The sequence below is a fragment of the Chelonoidis abingdonii genome, chromosome 1, assembly GCF_003597395.2.
Source record: "Chelonoidis abingdonii isolate Lonesome George chromosome 1, CheloAbing_2.0, whole genome shotgun sequence".
NCBI classification, from domain to species: Eukaryota; Metazoa; Chordata; order Testudines; family Testudinidae; genus Chelonoidis; species Chelonoidis abingdonii.
In genome coordinates, this window is record NC_133769.1 from 28,200,045 (window position 1) to 28,220,423 (window position 20,379).

Below are 20,379 nucleotides of genomic sequence, written 5' to 3' on the forward strand. Positions count from 1 at the left end.
CATAAACTTATCAAGCTTAGTCTTGAAGCCAGATATGTCTTTTGCCCCTACTACTCCCCTTGGAAGGCTGTTCCAGAACTTCACTCCTCTAATGGTTAGATACCTTCATTTAATTTCAAGTCTAATCTTCCTAGTGTCCAGTTCATATCCATTTGTTCTTGTGTCCACATCAGTACTAAGCTTAAATAATTCTTCTCCCTCCCTGATATTTATCCCTCGGATATATTTATAAAGAGCAATCGTATCTCCCCTGAGCTTTCTTTTGGTTAGGCTAAACAAGTCAAGCTCTTTCAGTCTCCTTTCATAAGACAAGTTTTCCATTCCTCGGTTCATACTAGTAGCCCTTCTCTGTACCTGTTCCAGTTTGAATTCATCCTTCTTAAACATGGGAGACCAGAACTGCACACAATATTCCAGATGAGGTCTCACCAGTGCCTTATGTAACAGTACTACACCTCCTTATCTTTAGTGAAAATACCTCACCTGATGCATCCCAAGACCGCATTAGCTTTTTTAACAGCCATATCACATTGGCAGCTTGTAGTCATCCTGTGATCAACCAATACTCGAGGTCTTCCTCCTCCTCCTCCTCTTCTGTTACTTCAAACTGATGTGTCTCCAATTTATAACCAAAATTCTTTTGTTAATCCCTACATGCATGACCTTGCACTTTTCACTATTCAATTTCATCCTATTACTATTACTCCAGTTTACAAGGTCATCCAGATCTTCCTGTATGATATCCTCGTCCTTCTCTGTGTTAGCAATACCTCCCAGCTTTGTGTCATCCGCAGACTTTATTAACACATTCACACTTTTTGTGCCAAGGTCAGTAATAAAAAGATTGGTCCCAAAACTGATCCCTGAGGAACTCCCACTAGTAACCTCCTTCCAGCCTGACAGTTCACCTTTCAGTATGACACGTTGTAGTCTCCCCTTTAACCAGCTCCTTATCCACCTTTCAATTTTCCTATTGTTCCCCGTCTTTTCCAATTTAACTAATAGTTCCCCATGTGGAACCGTATCAAATGCCTTACTGAAATCGAGGTAAATTAGATCCACTGCGTAAAAGTAACTCAATTAACTTATAAATATCTGTTGGGTTGTGTTTCACAATGTCCTGTCCAGACAGGCATAAGATTTTTACAAATTATTTTGTACAAAAACCAAATTGCTCTCATTTTTTCTGTTCATTTTTGCACCAGAGTGTGTGTGTTTTTCTACTTTTTTATTTTATTTGGCTTTTTTTATTATAATAGATTTTTATTTGTTTTAATGGCGTTCCAAACTGTAAACTGGGAAACAGGTTTAAGAACCTGTGGCTGAGAGTAATAAAATGTAACATTGCACAGCTTGTTAAAAGTTTAAATTAACCCTTTTCCAATATGCTGCAATACTGGATCTTTATCATGGCAGATGTTCATTTCACTGTAAATTAACGAGTGGTTTAACTTTCAAAAATCATATTGCTGTAGCATTCAGTTCAATATTTTTACACTGTATTTTTTTGTATTGACTGTTTTAGTAAATACAAAGTGGATTGCGCTTGCCTCAAAGAAAATCCTGAATGTCCAGTTCTTAAACATGGTTCCGAACCTACAGAAAACATAAATACTGGATATGAGACCAGAAGGAAAAAGGGAAAGAAAGAGAAGGACATTTCAAGAGAAAAGGAAACACAAAATCAGAACATCACACTCGATTGTGAAGGAGCAGCCACCAAAATGAAGATTCCTGATAATAAGCAGAGGAGACTTTCTCCCCTCAGGCTATCCATTTCCAATAATCAGGTATTAAAACAAAAATCACTAGATGGTCAGATTTATAAACCAGAAGATTCCCTGCCTTAGAGTAGTTCTTAGTCTTACAAGTTATTGGAAAGAGTTGTTCTTTGTGAATGTTATTGTTGGATTAGCTACTTGAAGTATGTATACTATTCCTAGTTTTCTTGAAATGACTAGTTGTTTTCTTAAAGATATTTTGGTTTTCTTTAACCAGCTGTTTCTCACTGAAATGTCTCAACATAAACCAGAAATTCTGCCTCCTAAAATTCTTTGCAGATCTGTGGTGTAAAAACTGCATGCCATGCTCCAAGATCCCAAAACCATCCTGAAGCAGTTAGTCACACGTATGTTGTTCCCACAGTTCTGATGTTTTTAGCCACAATTATAAATAGGCTTGCTTCCATAACAATTTCTGCTACCAAGATTTCAGTCCAAAAAAGATGTTCAGGTCTCACACTAATAGCCTCCATGTACCTGTTGTATGTTTTTGTGTAGATTGAACACTGGCATAAAGATAGTAGGTTGAGAGGGTAATGATAAACATGTATTTATTGAGTATGGTTGGAGATGGGTGTTTTAGTTAGGTACCAGGGGTCTTGGTTATAGGTTTGGTCTTTTTAATTTATTGGCATAGAAGAGCAGGTAGATGAGAAAGTAATGAATTTCACAGATCCTAATTTGGGAGGAGCCGCAAACAACAATTAGTAAAGAGAATTTATTCAAATAAATCGAGATACCATAACGATGGATTGATTTTTTTTTGTTGTTGTTTTTTTGAGGGAGGAGAGAATTGATTGTGTCTGAGGGTAAATACTTGATGGGATTATGAGGGTAGCTGGAAGGATGAACGAGTGGTGTAAGGTGTGGGGTTACTTGGTGGGAGCCATTTTCAAAATTCTCCCCATCCTCCTAGAACGTTATAAAGGGAAACATCATGGAGGAAAGGATGAGAGATGGAGATCAGGGAATTGGTGATGAATATGCAATTGATTATGAAATTTTTTTGCATAAAGTTTACATTAGGGTTGTGATCTCTTTCATGGGACATAGTAGACTGACCTACCCAAAAAGCTAACTTGCTTTAGAATGTTTCTGGGTTCATAAGGGCTGGCAAGTGATTTCTACAGGAGTAGAGCTACAAAGGCAGTATATTCAAACTACAGTTTTACAAGTAAGTTACTTTTCTTTTTCCAGCCAGGTTGCCACTAGCAATAACTGGTTTTTGGAACCTGTTCCTGGGCACATAGAATCCTATGTAATTTTTATAAGAATTGTCACAGCCAAGCTAAAAGTTTTTCAGCCTAGAAGAGGCTCAGTAAAATAACATCTGATCTTTAAAAAAGCAGTTCAGTCATCCAAAATAACACCTATGTATGTACTTTGTCTAGTTGTTTTAGTGCCATGCTTAAGAATTGTACTGTTAATTTCCACTTTATAGCAGTTTTATTAAGAAATGAATGTAATCATTTCAACTTTATTTTTAAGTTAACCACATCTAAAAACAAATGGTAGAACACTGGTAACAGATCAATTATTATTGACTCTGCTGTAACTTTTTAAATATTTGAATGTTGTCCTTCTATTGTAAGAGACCTGAAAAACCCAGAAGCATTCCCATACCAAGCATTTTTCAGTGTTTATTAATCAGATACCTTTTGTGTTCCCTATGGTAAGTCACTAATGTTAGATTATAGTGGAGATTTATACAGCATCAGTAGAAAGGGTTATGTTAATAGTTACATAAGTTTGAGTTGACTGCAAATTTATATAATATGATAACCTATCTTGTTTGACATTACAATATACATTTGATTTTATGAAGAAATTAGGTTAAGATTTTCAAAATGCATGTCGAAAGTTAGGGTCAAAATTCCTTATTTAGCTGCATAAATAAGTGACCTGATGTTCATAAGTGTTGTGTGCCCTGTAGTGCCCATTGGTTTGGAAGCTTAATTCTTACTATTTGGTTGAAAAAACTTGCGTGAGATTACAATTAAAGAAAATTATGTGGATGTTTCTGTTTGGATCGGAAAAGGTACTTGAGTCAGGCTATATTTCTAGAGTCATAAGAGTCCAAGCGGATGATATGTAGTTTTTACATGTTGCATTGGTTAATTGGCTGGTAGCTTTTGAAGTAGTGATTTGAGGATACTTTGCTCTGTGTAGCCTTTAGATGTCCCTAGTTTGAAAGAGTAGTAGTAGAGCTTCTGTAAAGCAGTCATTTCCATCTTTCAGGAGCCAGATTTTATTGATGATATAGAAGAAAAAACTCCTATTAGCAATGAAGTAGAAATGGAATCAGAGGAGCAGATTGCAGAAAGGAAAAGGAAGATGGTAAGTTGGGAAGCAAGTAGCTACTTAAAGCTGTCACTAGGACTTAGTGATGGCTGCTCTTCCCATGCTAATTTGCTGCCTTTTTATGGGCTTTTAGAATCTATGAAGCCAGCACCTCATATACACTTTAACTTCAAATCCAAGGCTTACTTGTTGAGTGAGAGCATTTCCATTTGGCTTGATCATCACCTCCTGACAAAGACGCAAATCTGCTTTTGTTTTTAAATGTGTATAATTTTCTATTGCTTCTGCAGAGGTGCCATCACTCGTAGAAAATGCGTAGCTGTGACTTCTAAGATTTCCTTTTTATTATTGTGCACTACAGTGGTTGGTTATTTGTAAGATACAGTCAGGGGCCAAGATTTTTGTAACTGACTAGTGATTTTGGGTGCCAAACTTCAGATACCTTTAAAGAGGCTTAATTTTCAGAGTCTGGTTGCTCAACAATTTCTGAAAAGTAGGCTTTTTTTAGCCATGCTGTCTGTTGGACACTCAAATTTAGATGCCCAAAGTCACTACTCACTTTTGAAAATCTCAGCCAGGACATACTTAATCTATTTAAATAATAGTATGAAAAGTTCCTTATTTATCTTTGCTGTACATAAATCTTATTTTAAAGGCAAAAGTAACCTTCAAAACTTTGGCTGCTGTTTTTTACAGACAAGCTTGAGTGACCATGATATAAGCTCCCCGCGCGCCCCCCCCCCCCCCGCAAAAGCATTGATGTGTATCTAAAATGAATTTGCTAGATAGAGGCTTAACCATTTGATTTTTGTACTGAAAATGTGTGTGTGCGCGCACCTACAAAAAATTTGGTGATGGGGGGTGGGGGAAATGTTCACTTAAACATATGGTTAGATGTCTACCAAATTTGTTCATAAATACAAATGGTATGCGTAAAGGCTTATTTATTGTTCAGGGACAATCTTAGTCATAAGACAATGTGCTACTAAAAATATGTACCTACTGTTTAAGTGGTTGGAGACTTTATGAAAACTTTTCCCTTTAGGAAATAGTATTCAAATTCAACCAATGTAATTCCATTTCAAATGCTAATGACACAGATTTGTTTACAGAACTAGGTCGTCTTTGCTTTAAGATTAATAATCAAACATTTAATTTGAGATACTAGAATTGCCATAACTTAAGCCTTCCAATTACACATTATAGTGAAGTGTACCTGTAGTGATGTTTATTAGTTGTACAGCAGCAGAGGTCTAGGGTTTGTGTTTTACAGATAAATGTAACTAGCAGGTCCCTGTTCCAAGGAACTGACAACCTAACTCAAATTTAATACTGCAGACTGCAACAATAAACAATGAGTTGGAAATGGGATATTGCCAGCCTCACCATTTGGAAACAATATAGACATTTTTGGTGCAAATTTGTTACAGTAAAATAAAAGCAAAAGCAAAATAAAGCGGGGATTGATACTAAAACTAGTACTGATAATAAAATAGAAAGCCAAATATTCAAAATTCTTGTTTCTTTGAGTCTTAATACATTATTAAAGTCGAAAACATCAATTAAAATAGTTCCTATTGCAATATTGACCTGGTTGCATTGCATATATGGTATATCTAGTACCTTTGGGTTGCTGTCAGAATCTTAGCGTGTGTGTATAGAAAGTAATACATAGACATATAGTTTATTGTGGAATTTAGGTACACAATCACATGTTTAGTTTTTATTTCATGTTTTAATGTTTGTGTCATAAAACCACTCCTCCTTGAGAGGAGGTAGGGACTGGCAGGCACATTGGAGAGGTAATAGGGGCAGGAATTGGCAGGTTTGTCACTCAGGATATTTGTATGAATTTGCAATTATAATTTCACACCACTGGGAATACAAAACCCTAAAGGCGGGATTCCACACATCACATCTCCCTGGAGCCCAAGTTGAATAGCCGATGGTGGCATGGTGTTAGGAGTGCAACAGTTCTCCATAAATGGGGCATATTTTTGGAGTTTAATGTGCCCACCCAACACACCTCTATGTAATATATAATTTGAAAGCTTATTTTATGTGCATTTATGATGAGGTATGATGTAGATCTGTCAAGTGGTGCTGTAAACCTGTAGGAGAAGTGAAACAGTGCTAGTACAAATGAGAATGTGTCGTTCTTTGAGTGATTGCAAGGAGATGTGCATGCTGCACACACGATTGCTAGAAGGTTTTTCCCTGGAGATATGCATTGGAGTGGCGCTTTCATGGCCATGTATTTAGATCCCTGCCGACCTACTGCCTCTTCAGTTCTCTGACCACCAGTGACAGTCGTTGCAGCAGCTCCTCTCTTGCATTAGCAAGCAATTCCCTAGTGGACTCTCCTTTTTTTTCCTGTAAATAGTTTATAACTTTATCTCTAACTAAAGCTTTCAGTTAAGTTATAGTTGGGGGTTCTCCCCCCACCCCTCCCCACTTTTGTTCCCTATCCTGGGGACCGAAACGTGCCTTGGTCTCAGGGCTGCGTCCTGCATTGGGACACCCAGCTTTGGGTCTGCCTAGGCTGGTGCCATCGACTCTGGCTTCTCTGGGAGGTCTGTTGAGTCTGGCCACAGTGAACCCCCCTGGTGCGGTAAGATTTGGAGGAGGACGTGGATGCTCCCTCCATGCCGGACACATTCGAGGTGACCAAGGAGTTGATTGCCGTGACGGTGCAGTTCCCCATCCCACTGGCTCACCCTCCGGCACCGCAGCATCATCAGCACCAACTCCTATCCAGCATAGGGGCAAGCCTGCTGTGATGTGATGCCGATCACCTTTGCCATGGCACCAGTCCCTGGCACTGTCTCAATCTGCACCGCCCTCATCAGATTTGGACAACTTCTTGGAGTCGGAGGCAATGTCCTGTGCTTCCAGGTGGAGGCAGCACCGTTCCTGGAGTAGGGATGCACAAGCCCAGACTGATGACATCAGAACTAGCACAGGCACTGAAACAGCTGCGGCACTGGATGCTACTGCCATTTCCTGTACCTCTCAAGCGGCGCAAGGAGATCCCCCGCGAGCCGGAGAGGCATGAAGACCCTGTGCCTCTAAGGGTGTCATCTTCCCCGAATGAGGCAGTAGCAGGGACCTCCACCACTCTGCTATGGACACCCGGACTCATCAAATTCTGCTCAGGAGGGTGGCCCAGGACCTGAACTTGCAGGCAGAGGAGGTTTCTGAGGATATGGATCCCATGGTGGATATTCTGGTCCCCGACAGGCCTCAGTTGGTTCTGCCCCTCATGAGAACCACACAGAATACCACCAACACACTATGGCACATGCTCGCCTCTATTCCACTGACAGCCAATGGTATAGAACACAAATACTTTTGTGCCTTCCAAGGGGTACAAGCACCTCTTCACCCACCCCAATCTGGGACCCTAGTGATAGAGGTGGTGAACCATAAAGAACGCCAGGGGCAACCGGGGCCTACCCCCAAATCCAGGGATGCTAAGAAGCTGGACCTCTTTGGTCGGAAAGTCTACTCCACTGGGGGGGCTCCAGCTTCGCATAGCGAATCAACAAGCAGGCCTTGGACCTCTATGCTTTTAATACCTGGAGTTCTCTGGCCAAATTCCAGGAATTGCTCTGACTCCCACTCTGAGTTAGGATTGGTTCTGGAGGAGGGAAAGGTGGTCGCCAGGACCTCTCTTCAGGCTGCCCTGGACTCAGCTGACTCGGCCACCCGCACTATGGGCATGGCCATAACTGAGATGCAGCTCTTGGCTACAGGTCTCAGGGCTTCTGCATGAATCCAGAACAGAATTCAGGACCTGCCCGTTGACTGCTCTGGCCTCTTTGCAGAACAGACAGATTCAAGGCTGCATAGCCTTAAGGACTCGTGGGTGACCCTCAAGTCTTTGGGGCTGCACACAGCAGCTCCACCAAGAAAGGCATTTAAGCCCCAGGCCACCCAATGATTCTACCCTGCCCCTTCCAGACAGGACTACAGTAAGAAGTGGGGCAGAAGTAATAGGAGGTGCTCATCTCAGTCCTCCTCTTGACAAGGGCAGGGCTCGGCTAAACAGCCCTCGAGCTCAGAGCCAAACTTGAAAGTGAGCCTGAGGACGGAGCACCAGTTCCTCAATCTCGGTCTCATCCTCAACGTGGCGAAGTTGACTCTGGCTCCCACTCAAAGAATAGAAATCATCGGGGTTCTCCTGGATTCCACCCAGGCCAGGGAGTTCCTGCCAGAATCTCGTTTTCCATTCATGAGCGCCATCATACAAGGTCTCCACCATTTTCCCACCACAATAGCCAGAAACTGCCTAAAATTACTCTAACATACGGCAGCGTAGATTTATGTGGTGCAGCATGCAAGGCTGCACCTCTATCCCCTCCAGGTGTGGCTGGCCCAAATGTACAGACTAAACCAGGACCATCTGGACAATCTGGTCATTCTTTCTCCTCGGGCTCTTGAGTCTCTTCAGTGGTGGTTCAATCCACAGACAGTCCATGCAGGAGTACCTTTTTCCAAACCTCGTCTGTTGCTAGTCATGGATGTATTAGTGCTGGGGTGGGGAGCACACCTAGGCAACCTCAGAACTCAAGGCCTATGGTCCCAAGCCGAATTATCGCTACACATCAACATCAGGGAGCTTGCCAGACATTTCATGCTCCATTTTCAGAGCAAATTTATATCAGTGTTGACAGACAACACCACAGTGATGTTATATAAACAAACAGGGTGGTACTTGCTTCTCTCCCCTATGCCAGGAAGCTGCAGGTTTTGGGACTTTCACATCACCCACTTGATACAGTTGGAGGTGTCGTATCTGCCAGGAGCACAAATGAACAGGCCAATTGCCTCAGCTGATCTTTCCAATGCCATGGATGGTCTCTCCAACCGGACATTGTCAGCAATATCTTCCTGAGGTGGGGATCTCCCCAGGTAGCTCTGTTTGCAACACGAGGCAACAGGAAGTGCCAGCAGTTCTGCTCCTTCCTGAATCACAGCCCTGATTTGATCATGGACGCCTTTCTCCTCTTGTGGACAAGACCCCTGCTGTATGCATTCCTGCTGTTCCCTCTCATCCTCAAGGTCCAGCAGGACAAAGCTTTGCTGATTCTCATAGTGCCGGCATGGCCCCGCCAACGTTCGTTCTCTATGCTGATGAACCTCTTGGTGGACATGCTGATAACTATGTCCATGATTCCAGACCTCATCACGCAGGACCACTGCCTTCAGCATCCCAACCCTGAGTCTCCACCTCACTGAATGGAAAATCCATGCTAAATCTATTATAGCTCCAGTGCTCTAGTTTGGTTGGAGAGGTTCTCCTTGGCAGTAGAAAGTCCTCCACTCATGCCACTTATCTAGCCAAGTGGGAAAAGTTGTTTGTTTGGTCCACACAGAAGGGCACCCCCTCCATTGCAGTCCTCAGTCCCCTTTATAGTGGGCTATTAATTCTATTTAAAGTGGCAAGAGCGGGCAATCTTGTCAATCAAGGTGCACCTGGTAGCTATTTTCACTTTTCCATCCAGGCCCAGTGGGGCGGATGGCATTTGCTAACCCCATGATTGGGTGCTTCCTTAAAGGGCTAGACAGACTATATCCCCAGATGCAGCAATCAGCCCTCTCGTGGGACATTAACCTGGTCCTCTCAAGGCTCATAGTGCCCTGCTTTACGTCTCTTGGTAAGTGGTGCTTTTTGTGGCTATAACATTAGCCAGAAGAGTGTCTGAGCTCAAAGCTTTAACGCCTGAGCCCCCTTATATAGTGTTTTGTAAGGGCAAGGTACAATTGCGGCCGTTCCCAGCTTTTCTCCCTAAGGTTGTTTCACAATTTCATGCAAATCAGGACATCTTTTTACCAGTATTCTTCCTGAAGCCACATGCTAATGACAGGGAACACAGGCTCCATTCCTTAGACGTTAGGCGCTGGCTTTTTACATTGAGCTGACAAAGCCGTTTAAGAAGTCGACGCCACTCTTCATTTTCATTGCTTAGAGAATGAAAGGACTGCCAGTCTCATCCCAACAAATTTCTTCTTGGATCATGGCCTTTATCAGGATGTGCTATGACCTGGCAAAGATACCAGCCCCAGCATTGACTCTGCAGTCCACGCGAGTGCAAGCTTTGTCTGCAGTGTTCCTGGCGCCAGGCCCCTTTCAGGACATCTGCAGAGCGGTGACGTGGTCATCTGTTCATACCTTTACTTCACACTACGCCATCAAACTCCAGGCTAGAAATGATGCCACATTTGGTAGAGCAGTGCTTCAGTCTGCAACTCGGTGAACTCCGACTCCTTCGGGGGAGCTCCTTGGGAGTCGCCTACTTGGAATTGAAATGAGCAATCACTCGAAGAAAAACCTGTTACCTACCTTTCGTAACTATTGTTCTTTCAGATGTGTTGCTCATGACCCACGCGTCCTCCCCTCTATTGGAGTATCCAGCAACAAGGAATTGAAGAGGCAGCAGATCGGAAGGGACCTATATACGTGGCCATGAAGGTGGCACTCCAGGAGGCTCCATAGCCCACCTGACGGTTATTGCTAGGGAAAAACCTTCCGAAGGTGTGTGCTCTGCGTACACAATCGACTTGGAATGTACATGAGCAGCCCATCTCAAAGAACAACAGTTATGAAAGCCAGATAACTTTTATTGTTGTTGCACAGTTCCAGAAATACTCTAACATGACTATGACTACAGTTTTACTGTTTAAGTTAATTTCAGCACCGTAATATAGTGTTTATTGGTCAAAGCTACCAAACCTGTGAAAATTAGGGCTGTCAAGCAATAAAAAAAAATTAACAGTGGGATTAATCATGCTGTTAAACATGCATTTAATGAATGTTAAAGCATTCATTCAAAAATGTTTTCTACATTTTCAAATATATTGATTTCAATTACAATACAGAATACAAAGTGTACAGTGCGCACTTTATATTTATTATAAATATTTGCACTGTAAAAATAAAAGAAATAGTATTTTTCAGTTCACCTAGTACAAGTACTGTAGTGCAATCTCTTTATCTCTTTATCATGAAAGTTGAATTTACAAATGTAGAATTATGTACCAAAAAAAACTACATTCAAAAACAAAACAATGTAAAACTTTAGCGCCTACAAGTCCACTCAGTTCTACTTCAGCCAATCACTCAGACAAACAAGTTTGGTTACAATTTGCAGGAGATAATGTTGCCCGCTTCTTGTTTACAATGTCATCTGAAAGTGAGAACAGGCGTTTGCATGGCACTGTTGTAAACAGCGTTGCACGATATTTACAGATGGATTCGCTAAAGATTCATATGTCCCTTCATGCGTCAGCTGCCATTACCGAGGACATGCGTGCGTGCTGATGACGGGTTCTGCTCGATAACGATCCAAAGCAGAGCGGACTGATGCATGTTTATTTTCATCATCTGAGTTGGATGCCACCAGCAGAAGGTTGATTTTCTTTTTTGGTGGTTCAGGTTCTGTGGTTTCTGCATCAGAGTGCCGCTCTTTTAAGACTTCTGAAAGCGTGTTCCACACCTCGTCCCTCTCAGATTTTGGATGACATTTCAGATTCTTAAACCTTGGGTCAAGTGTTATAATTATTTTTAGAAATATCACATTGGTACCTTCTTTGCGTTTTGTCCAATCTGCTGTGAAAATGTTCTTAAAATGAACATGTGCTGGGTCATCATCTGAGTCTGCTATAACATGAAATATATGGCAAAATGTAGCTAAAACAGAACAGGAGACCTACAGTTCTCCCCCAGGGAATTCAGTCACACATTTAATTAACACTTTTTTTTTACAGGCATCATCAGCATGAAAGCATGTCCTCTGGAATGGTGGCCGAAGCATGAAGGGCATATGAGTCTTTAGCATATTTGGCACGTAAATACCTTGCAACAGTGGCTACAAAAGTGCCATGCAGACGCTTGTTCTCACTTTCGGGCTACATTGTAAATAAGTAGCAGGAGCATTATCTCCTGCAAATGTAAACAAATTTGTTTGTTTTAGTGATTGGCTGAACAAGAACTAGGACTGAGTGGACTTGTAGGCTCTGAAGTTTTACATTGTTTTGGTTTGAGTGCAGTTATGTAACACAAAATTTATACGTTTGTAAGTTACACTTTCACCATAAAAATATTGCGCTACGTTACTTGTCTAAGGTGAACTAAAATACCGTTTCTTTTGTTTCTTTATTTATAATAAAAAATAATATAAAGTGAGCACGGTACATTTTGTATTCTGTGTTGCAATAGAAATCAATATATTTGAAAATGTAGAAAAACATACAAAATATTTAATTAATTTCAATGGGTATTCTATTGCTTAACAGTGCGATTAATTGCAATTAATTTTTTTATCACAATTTTTTGAGTTAGCTGTGATTAATCAACAGCTGTAATTAAAATATTGTTATTGGTTTTGCACGGGCAAGTATTTTTTTCAGAAACAATGAAGCTGTTTAGCCTGTGACAAAAATGGCAAATATCAATTTTTTGCAGTACATTAACATAAAATGTTTTCACATCTTATTCTCAATTTTCAGAGTATTTTACCATTGATTATAATAGAAAATATAGAAAACTATTGAAGTATACTGACCAGATCAGTTTCACGCTAAGATTGTGCACCAGTAGTAGTAGATTACATGCTCATACTTTGTACTGCATAGTGAGTAGATACAAATTTACATCAAATCCTAATGTAATGCTTCTCTAGTTGTAAGCTTTTGTACATACAATGTAGCACCTCGTCTGACTGCTAGAAGGTTTTAATTTGTAATTGCCTATGTATGCAGTACTAGCCTTTGAAATATTCTAGAAACTAGTTTTTTAATTCAGTGACACGCACAAGTCAGTAATAGTTCTAGATGACAATACATAGCTTTGTATTATGAATATGCAAAAGCTATGAAAGAAAGAAGTAGCCTAACAAGAAGTAGTGGAGACAAAGTCCACAAACAAGTTCTTGCCTCTGTACTGAAGATGGATGGAGACCATGATACAGCTTTTACCACCCATGTCATGAAAAGTACGACAAACCTATCTGGGTGCAAATCACATCCAGTGGATTTTTATCCAGCTACCTACTTGAGTGCATGTAACATCAAATGTACAAGAGTCTACTGAAAATAGCAGATGTTGGTGAAAAACAAATGGGGACATTTGTGAGAGGTTCATCAGCCCAGTCAAGAAATCTGGCATCAGAACATTTGCTGACATAGCCAAGAAGACCAAATTTAAGACTGGAAAGGGAAGGACAATCACAGCATCCATAGCTCAGTGGTTTGAGCATTGGCCTGCTAAACCCAGGGTTGTGAGTTCAGTCCTTGAGGGGGTCAAGGGCAAAAATCTCTCTGGGGATTGGTCCTGCTTTGAGCAGGGGAGTGGACTAGATGACCTCCTGAGGTTCCCTCCAACCCTGATATTCTATGAAAGTCCTGAAATTATTTTCCACTGAGCCCTGTCCTTAGCAAGATGCAGAGATGATGCTTCAATGACAGCTGCTCTTTACCCAATAAGACCTATGCCTGTGTTCTTCTGTGCTGATGGAACAATGAGGACAACAGAGGCAGCTGGAATAGAGCATCAGATGGAATATCCAGCTGAAAGACTCCATGAGCCAAGACCATGCAGTAAAGAAACCAGAGCATACTCTTGGGGGAATTCTGCACACAAATTTTCCGGTCTTTATTCACCCTTCATTTTGAAATAATAAGTTGATTACTGTTCTATCCTGAAGTGACTGTAAAACAGCATTTTTGAGGCTCTGTTTGTTTTGTTTCATTACTTTCTGAATTAAATTTGCTTGGTCTGCAAGGACTAAACAATTATTTTTAGCTGCCAGCACAATAAATTCTGCCAAAGATCTAAAAAGAAGACTTTTTCTGGCTCATCTACTCAATCAATATTGTATGTAGTAAAGATCTTTTGGTTTGAATTCTGTCATCAGGTACACCTGTGCAACTCAGGTTTTTTATAAGGCTATATGAGTAGGGCCCTACCAAGTTCACGGCCATGAAAAACTCATCATGGACCATGAAATCTCGTCTCTCTCTATGAAATCTGGTCTTGTGTGCTTTCACCGTATACTATACAGATTTCATGGGGAAGACCAGCATTTCTTAAATTGGGGGTCCTGACCCAAAAAGGAGTTGCATGGGGGTCACAAAGTTATTTTAGGGGGCTGCAGTTTTGCCACCCTTACTTCTGCGCTGCCTTCAATGGAGCTAATGGCCAGGCACCCAGCTCTGAAGGCAGCGCCCTGCCAGCAGCAACACAGAGGTAAGGGTGGCAATACCATACCATGCCATTCTTACTTCTGCACTGCTGATGGCAGCGGCTCTGCCTTCAGAGCTGGGCTCCTGGCCAGCAGCTGCCGCTCTTCAGTTGCCCAGCTCCAGTTGCCTAGCACCACCACCAGCAGCAGTGCAGAAGTAAGGGTAGAAGTACCACAACCCTCCTACAATAACCTTCGGACTCCTCCACAACTCGTTTTTGGGTCAGGACCCCTTCAGTTACAACACCATGAAATTTGAGATTTAAATAGCTGAAATCATGAAATTTACTATTTTTAAAAATCCTATAATCGTGAAATTGACCAAAATGGACTGTTAATTTGATAGGGCCCTACATGAGAGTATAACTGAGATCAGAATTTGTGCCTACAGTTAGCATCTACTTAAGTTCTGTGGATTTATGAGCAAGAGTGGACTTCTGTTGTCACTCAAAGCTATATCTGCTCTTCAATGCTAATAAGTCAGTCTTGGTATTTAAACAAATGTTATCCTGAACATCTACAGGGAACAGCTCTAATGTGTAAAGAGGTGCCATGTTTACACTCTCTCTTCTGGGAACTACCAATGTGAAGTGGACTCCTCATCTCCTTAGTACTTTTAGTGTCATAGAATTGTGTAGCAGGGTGCATTATCTTTTGACTTGCATAATCTCCTTTAACTATTCTGTTGGGTTTATGATCTTCTCAAGTGTAATATAAGGTTTTGAATGCTAAATTGTTAAACTATATTTTAGTTTTGGCTTTAATTACGTTGAACCTAAATGTTTTGTCTGCTTCAAAACTGGGTATCTTGATGCATTAATGCAGATGCTATGGGCCTGAGTTTCTAACATGAGAGAGACTGAGCCCTCAAAGTTTAATATGTAGTTTAACTATATCTGTCAGGGGGTCCTTTGTTAATTAGTAGTAGTAGCAGTGTTACTGTAGCACCTGTGAGCCCCAGTCATGGACCCAGGACCCCACTGTGCTAGGTGTGATACAAACACAGAACAATCTCTGCTCCAGAGAACTTGGTCTAAATATAAGGTAGAGACCACAGATGAATGCAATACAAACGGCTGGGGAGTACAAGGAAACAGTGAAACATTTCTGGTCATCCATGAAAGGCAATGATCTCAGCATACCACAGCCTAATTGTTATCCAGTTTTTTGTAGGCATCATAGAAGAGGAGGATAATGAGGTAGCTTTGCAGATGTTTTACAGGGAGCTCCTCCCAAGCATGGGGGGCAGCCTGGCAGAAAGCACCAAAGAGCATGTTGAAAATGTAAGAAGTAGAGACAGGAGATGAGGTAGTTTAAAAATTAGTATTACACTTGGCAATTACAGTCAGTCTGTGTCTTGCCACTGACATCAGGAACTTGGGTTTATCTCCCACCTAACTCACCTTAATTTCTCTACTGCTTGTAGACTTACTCTCCTTTTATTTAGCTAATGTATCTTTGTGTATGGGCCCTTCACTAGGTTTTTTGCATCATTTTCTCCATGTGAACTGTTTTCTTCCTGCAGGTTCAGTTTTGGCACCTTTAGTGATATGAGACTGGTTGATCCCCGTAAGGCCAATTTTTGTGGTTTTAAAATCACGTTTTGTTTTTATAATACCTTTTCTCTGCTATGTCGCTGTGCAGAAGACTCATGTAAATGGAACACAATGAAATGGACTGTATGCCAAGTAGTATAAATGTACAAAGTAAATAATACCAGATTTTCTCTAATATTTAAAGAAACTTCAGCTTTAACATATGACAGTAATAGGTAAACATTCAGATGAAAGCTGACCCTGTCTTTAACAACACTAACATTTAAAATGGTCTTTGTTAGGGGTCAGTCAGCACCCCACTAATGTTTTTGGAGGCTCTTCATACCTCTGAACTCTTTCAGGCTGTCCGTAGACAAAACTGTTACACTCTGATCATGTTTTCAAGGTTAATCTTCACCACCACAGTAGCTAGAAATTTTTTCATTTAAAAAAAAAAAAGGCTTGGAAACTGGAACATAATTCTGCAGCAAGGAATGGATGCTACAGAATTACAGAATACACACACAGTTGCTTATGAGGAAAGACTGAATTAATTCATGTGTATCTTAGTTAAATGCTGTGGAGTGACGGGGTGAAACAACTCTGTCCAAGATATTTTAATGAAAACACATAGGAGTACAAATATGAAAAGGAAAATAGCCCGAACATAAGGAAATGCTTCCTAAACACATCTATAAACATGAGCAGTAGGCTTTGAGGGAAAATTATGGTGGCCCATTGCTTTAAGACATTTACCTATATTGGACAAAACACTAGAAAATGTACTATGGAGAGTAATTCCACATTAGCACGGGCATAGTGGACAGGTTGATCATATAGGTCTCTTTCTATCATTAACTTCTGCCATTACCTGTTAGGGGTAAATTTGAAGAAATGGGGACTTCGTACCTCATCACTTCCCTCAGCCAGACTCTTTTTTTTTTTTTTTTTTTTTTGAGTCCCTGAAATCCAAATTTAAATGACTGATCCACCTCCCTCAACTTGAAATACCTACTTAAATTAGATGCATTAGTATCCTACCAGATTTTTACTAACATAGCAATGCAAAGTTAGAATATGCATCTGAAAGTATTATATAATCTCTTTAATTTTCAGTGTTGCATTATGACATTTGTTAGTAGTTAGCCTTTTGATTTTTCTAGTCACGTTTGCCAAAATGAGGATTATAAAATACGAGTTATGCGGTTTAGTCTCAAACTGTTGCTGTTTTAGCTGGGTAGAAGTAAATATCTTCAGTGCTATTGAAGATTATTATTATAGAGGAAAAAAATGTCTTTCATAAACTTCTAGTGAATGCCATGATGTTACCTTGCCTTTGGGTAGGGTCATGAGACAAGTGACATCCTACAAAGGTAATTTTGCTCTGTAGATCAAATATTTTAAGAGAGGATGAGAGCATCTCTCAAGTTCTTTCAGATTAAAAGAAGGAAGAGATAAAAGGCAATTAAGTCAGTCTAACTCTAAGTTAATGAGGAGAAGACTTATGGTGGCCAGTTTATGGATTATGTTCTATACTGCCTAAATGTAACTTTGTGAAACAAGTATTTATTGTGCTGGAAAACCACTTCCTTAGGGTATGACAGAATAGGAATGGTTTAACGTTACATATCTTTGCCTTGCCCAAAAAAACTAAGTGATTATATAGTATTCATATTTGATCTATCATTTCTTCTTAAAAACATAAAATCTGAGACTGAGAGAAATTTAGAAATGTGTATTCTTTTTCTAAAATACACATTATACCATCAGGTGCTCAATCTTTGCATGGTGAGTTTTATGCAAGTGAACACCATTTGACACTGAATTCTGTTTAAATAGCAACCAAAGCATTATGTTTAGTGGTGTTTCAGGTTGCAGCAGGATATGCTCCATCCTCCCATAATCTTAAACAAAGTTTAAGATGGTGAGGGAAAAGATATTTGCATTTCTTTCCACCTTCATATTGCCTGCAAAGCTATGGATGAGGTACTACAGCACTCCATTAGGTTTTCATTTCCATCCCCAATTGATATAAAAAAGCAATATGTAACCCAACTTTATTGAACTTGCATTTTAATGCAAAACTTTTAAGATCTCATATGCTTTATATCAACAGATCAGCACATGTGACTGTCTCATATCCCATACATTTGGGAATTTATTCCGCCTTAATGCTGCTGAGGCAACTGTTAAAGTGCAACTTTGAAGTTGCAGTACACAGTGATATATGGTGAAGGATTCTTTCTTTTTTTTTTTTTTTTATTTTTGTCAAGATTGATATAGTGGCAGATTTGCCATCAAATGAAATATAGCACATTTGCCTTAGCATACATTTTCCATTATGGTAAAAAAGTTCTGAAATATAGATGACAAAAAGGGGTTAATTTTGAACTGTATTCTATGTCAGTTCATTATTCATCAAACAACCATGAAAAAAATGCAAGTAGTAACCAAGTTTATATTTATTTTGGTTTTGCCATTCAATTAGATGTATACAGAATAAAAGTTTAAAGCTGAACTCTGTATAGCAACTTGAACTATGCTGCAGATAAGGCTGCATAATAATCCTGCACAAACAGAATAGAATTAAGTCTAACTACAGCTCCATCACTGTAATTGCAAATATAATAATAAATGGATATATCTATCTCATAGAACTCCTACGCTAGCAGGACCAAGTACTGATTTTCCCCACAGATCCCTTAGTGGCCCCCTCAAGGATTGAACTCACAACCCTGGGTTTAGCAGGCCAATGCTCAAACCACTGAGCCATCTCTCCTCTCGTATAAAATAATGTATATAAAATATAAAGCTTTACCTTCAGATACAGTAACTCCTCACTTAACATTGTCCCGGTTAACATTGTTTCGTTGCTGATGAATTAGAGAACACGATTGTTTAAAGTTTCGCAGTGCTCCCTTATATTGTTGTTTGGCAGCTGCCTGCTTTGTCCACTGCTTGCAGAAAGAGCAGCCCATTGGAGCTAGCTGGTGGGGACCTGGAACCATGGTGGACTCACAGCCGTCATATCAGCTCCTCACTTCCCTAAGTTCCCTGTGCAGCAGCCGCCCAGCAGGCTATCAGTTGCCGGTCAGTTCCGCTGTCCCTCCTCCCACTGCCTTGTGCTGCTCCTGCTCTCTGCCTTGGAGCTGTTCCTGGGATCCTCCTGCTTGCTGTGCGGGTCTGGGGGTAGGGTGACCAGATAGCAAGTGTGAAAAATCGGGACGGGGGTGGGGGTAATAGGAGCCCATATTAAAAAAAGCCCCAAATATCGGGACTGTCCCTATAAATTCAGGACATCTGGTCACCCTAGCTGAGGGTGGGGGAGAGGTGCTAATGTCAGGGTGTCCCCCTGCCCTCCATTCCTCAGCCCCATCTCCACAGAGCGGGGGGACATGACAGGGCTCAGGAGGGCATTTGCTGGCAGCAGCTGCTGTCTCAACTTGTTGATCTACTTAAAAAGGCAGTGTACTTAAGAGTGGGGTCAGTGTACTGAAAAGGGCAATGCCTGTGTGTGTGTGTGTGTGTCTCTCTCTCTCTCTCCCCCCCACGCACATACAATCTGCCATACTATGTCTCCTCCCTCCATTCCTGCTGCCTTGTAGAGTGTGAGGCTCCATTAACAATGTGTTAACCCTTGAGGGCTCAGCTGAGTGCTAGTTTATCATTTAGCAGTAAGGCATTCCGTGGGAAATATCCCACCCTCTGACCTCACCACCTCAGTGAAGCTTCACAATCATAATTGCTGTGTACAGTATTAAATTGTTTGTTTAAAATTTATACGGTGGGAGGGATAGCTCAGTGGTTTTGAGTATTGGCCTGCTAAACCAAGGGTTGTGAGTTTAATACTTGATGGGGCCATTTAGGGATCCGGGGCAAAAATCTGTCAGGGACAGTACTTGGTCCTGCTGTGAAGGCAGGGAACTGGACTCCGTGACCTTTCAAGGTCCTTTCCAGTTCTATGAGATAGGTATATATCTATATAATTGTGTGTGTGTGTAGTCTTTTTTGTCTGGCGAAAAAAAATTCCCTAACACCCACCCACCCACATTTACATTAATTCTTATGGGGAAATTGGAATTGCTTAATATCATTTTGCTTAAAGTAGCATAATTACATTAAGCGAGGAATTACTGTATTAGTAAAACAGGTGCAGAGCTGGAGCTTTATTTTGCCCCTTTGTTTCACTGTTAGGAACAGCATAGTTATTTTTAAGTTTCCCCTTTCTTTAACATAGAATGTATTTCTCTATTGTGCCCAGTCTTTACTGGAGCAAGATTAATGTTAGTAGTAGTAGTAAAAATACCTTGCCATAGGTATGTATGGCCCTTCACAGAAACTGAAAAGACAAGTCCTTGACTCAGAGCTTTTAATCAAAGCATCTGATCCTGTAACTTGTGCATTTACATAAATGGAGCTCTGTGTGGGTGCAAGAGGTCTGTCTACGCACAAGGATCAGGACCTAAATTACTCATGCATTCATACTGAGAATCTAGTTTCTCTGTATGGAAATGTTGG

General features: G+C 40.7%; 1 protein-coding gene across 2 annotated transcripts in view; it reads left to right on the forward strand.

Moving 5' to 3' along the window:
* The window catches only part of KMT2E (lysine methyltransferase 2E (inactive)), a 124,672-nt gene that overhangs the window by 75,840 nt on the left and 28,453 nt on the right, over positions 1 to 20,379 (forward strand). The window contains exons 13-14 of one of the 2 annotated variants that reach the window (XM_075064625.1): positions 1,526 to 1,790; positions 4,020 to 4,118. In XM_075064625.1, coding sequence (XP_074920726.1) covers positions 1,526 to 1,790; positions 4,020 to 4,118 — 364 coding nt within the window. The remainder of the gene's footprint in view (positions 1 to 1,525; positions 1,791 to 4,019; positions 4,119 to 20,379) is intronic. The other variant, XM_075064629.1, reaches the window with a different exon arrangement.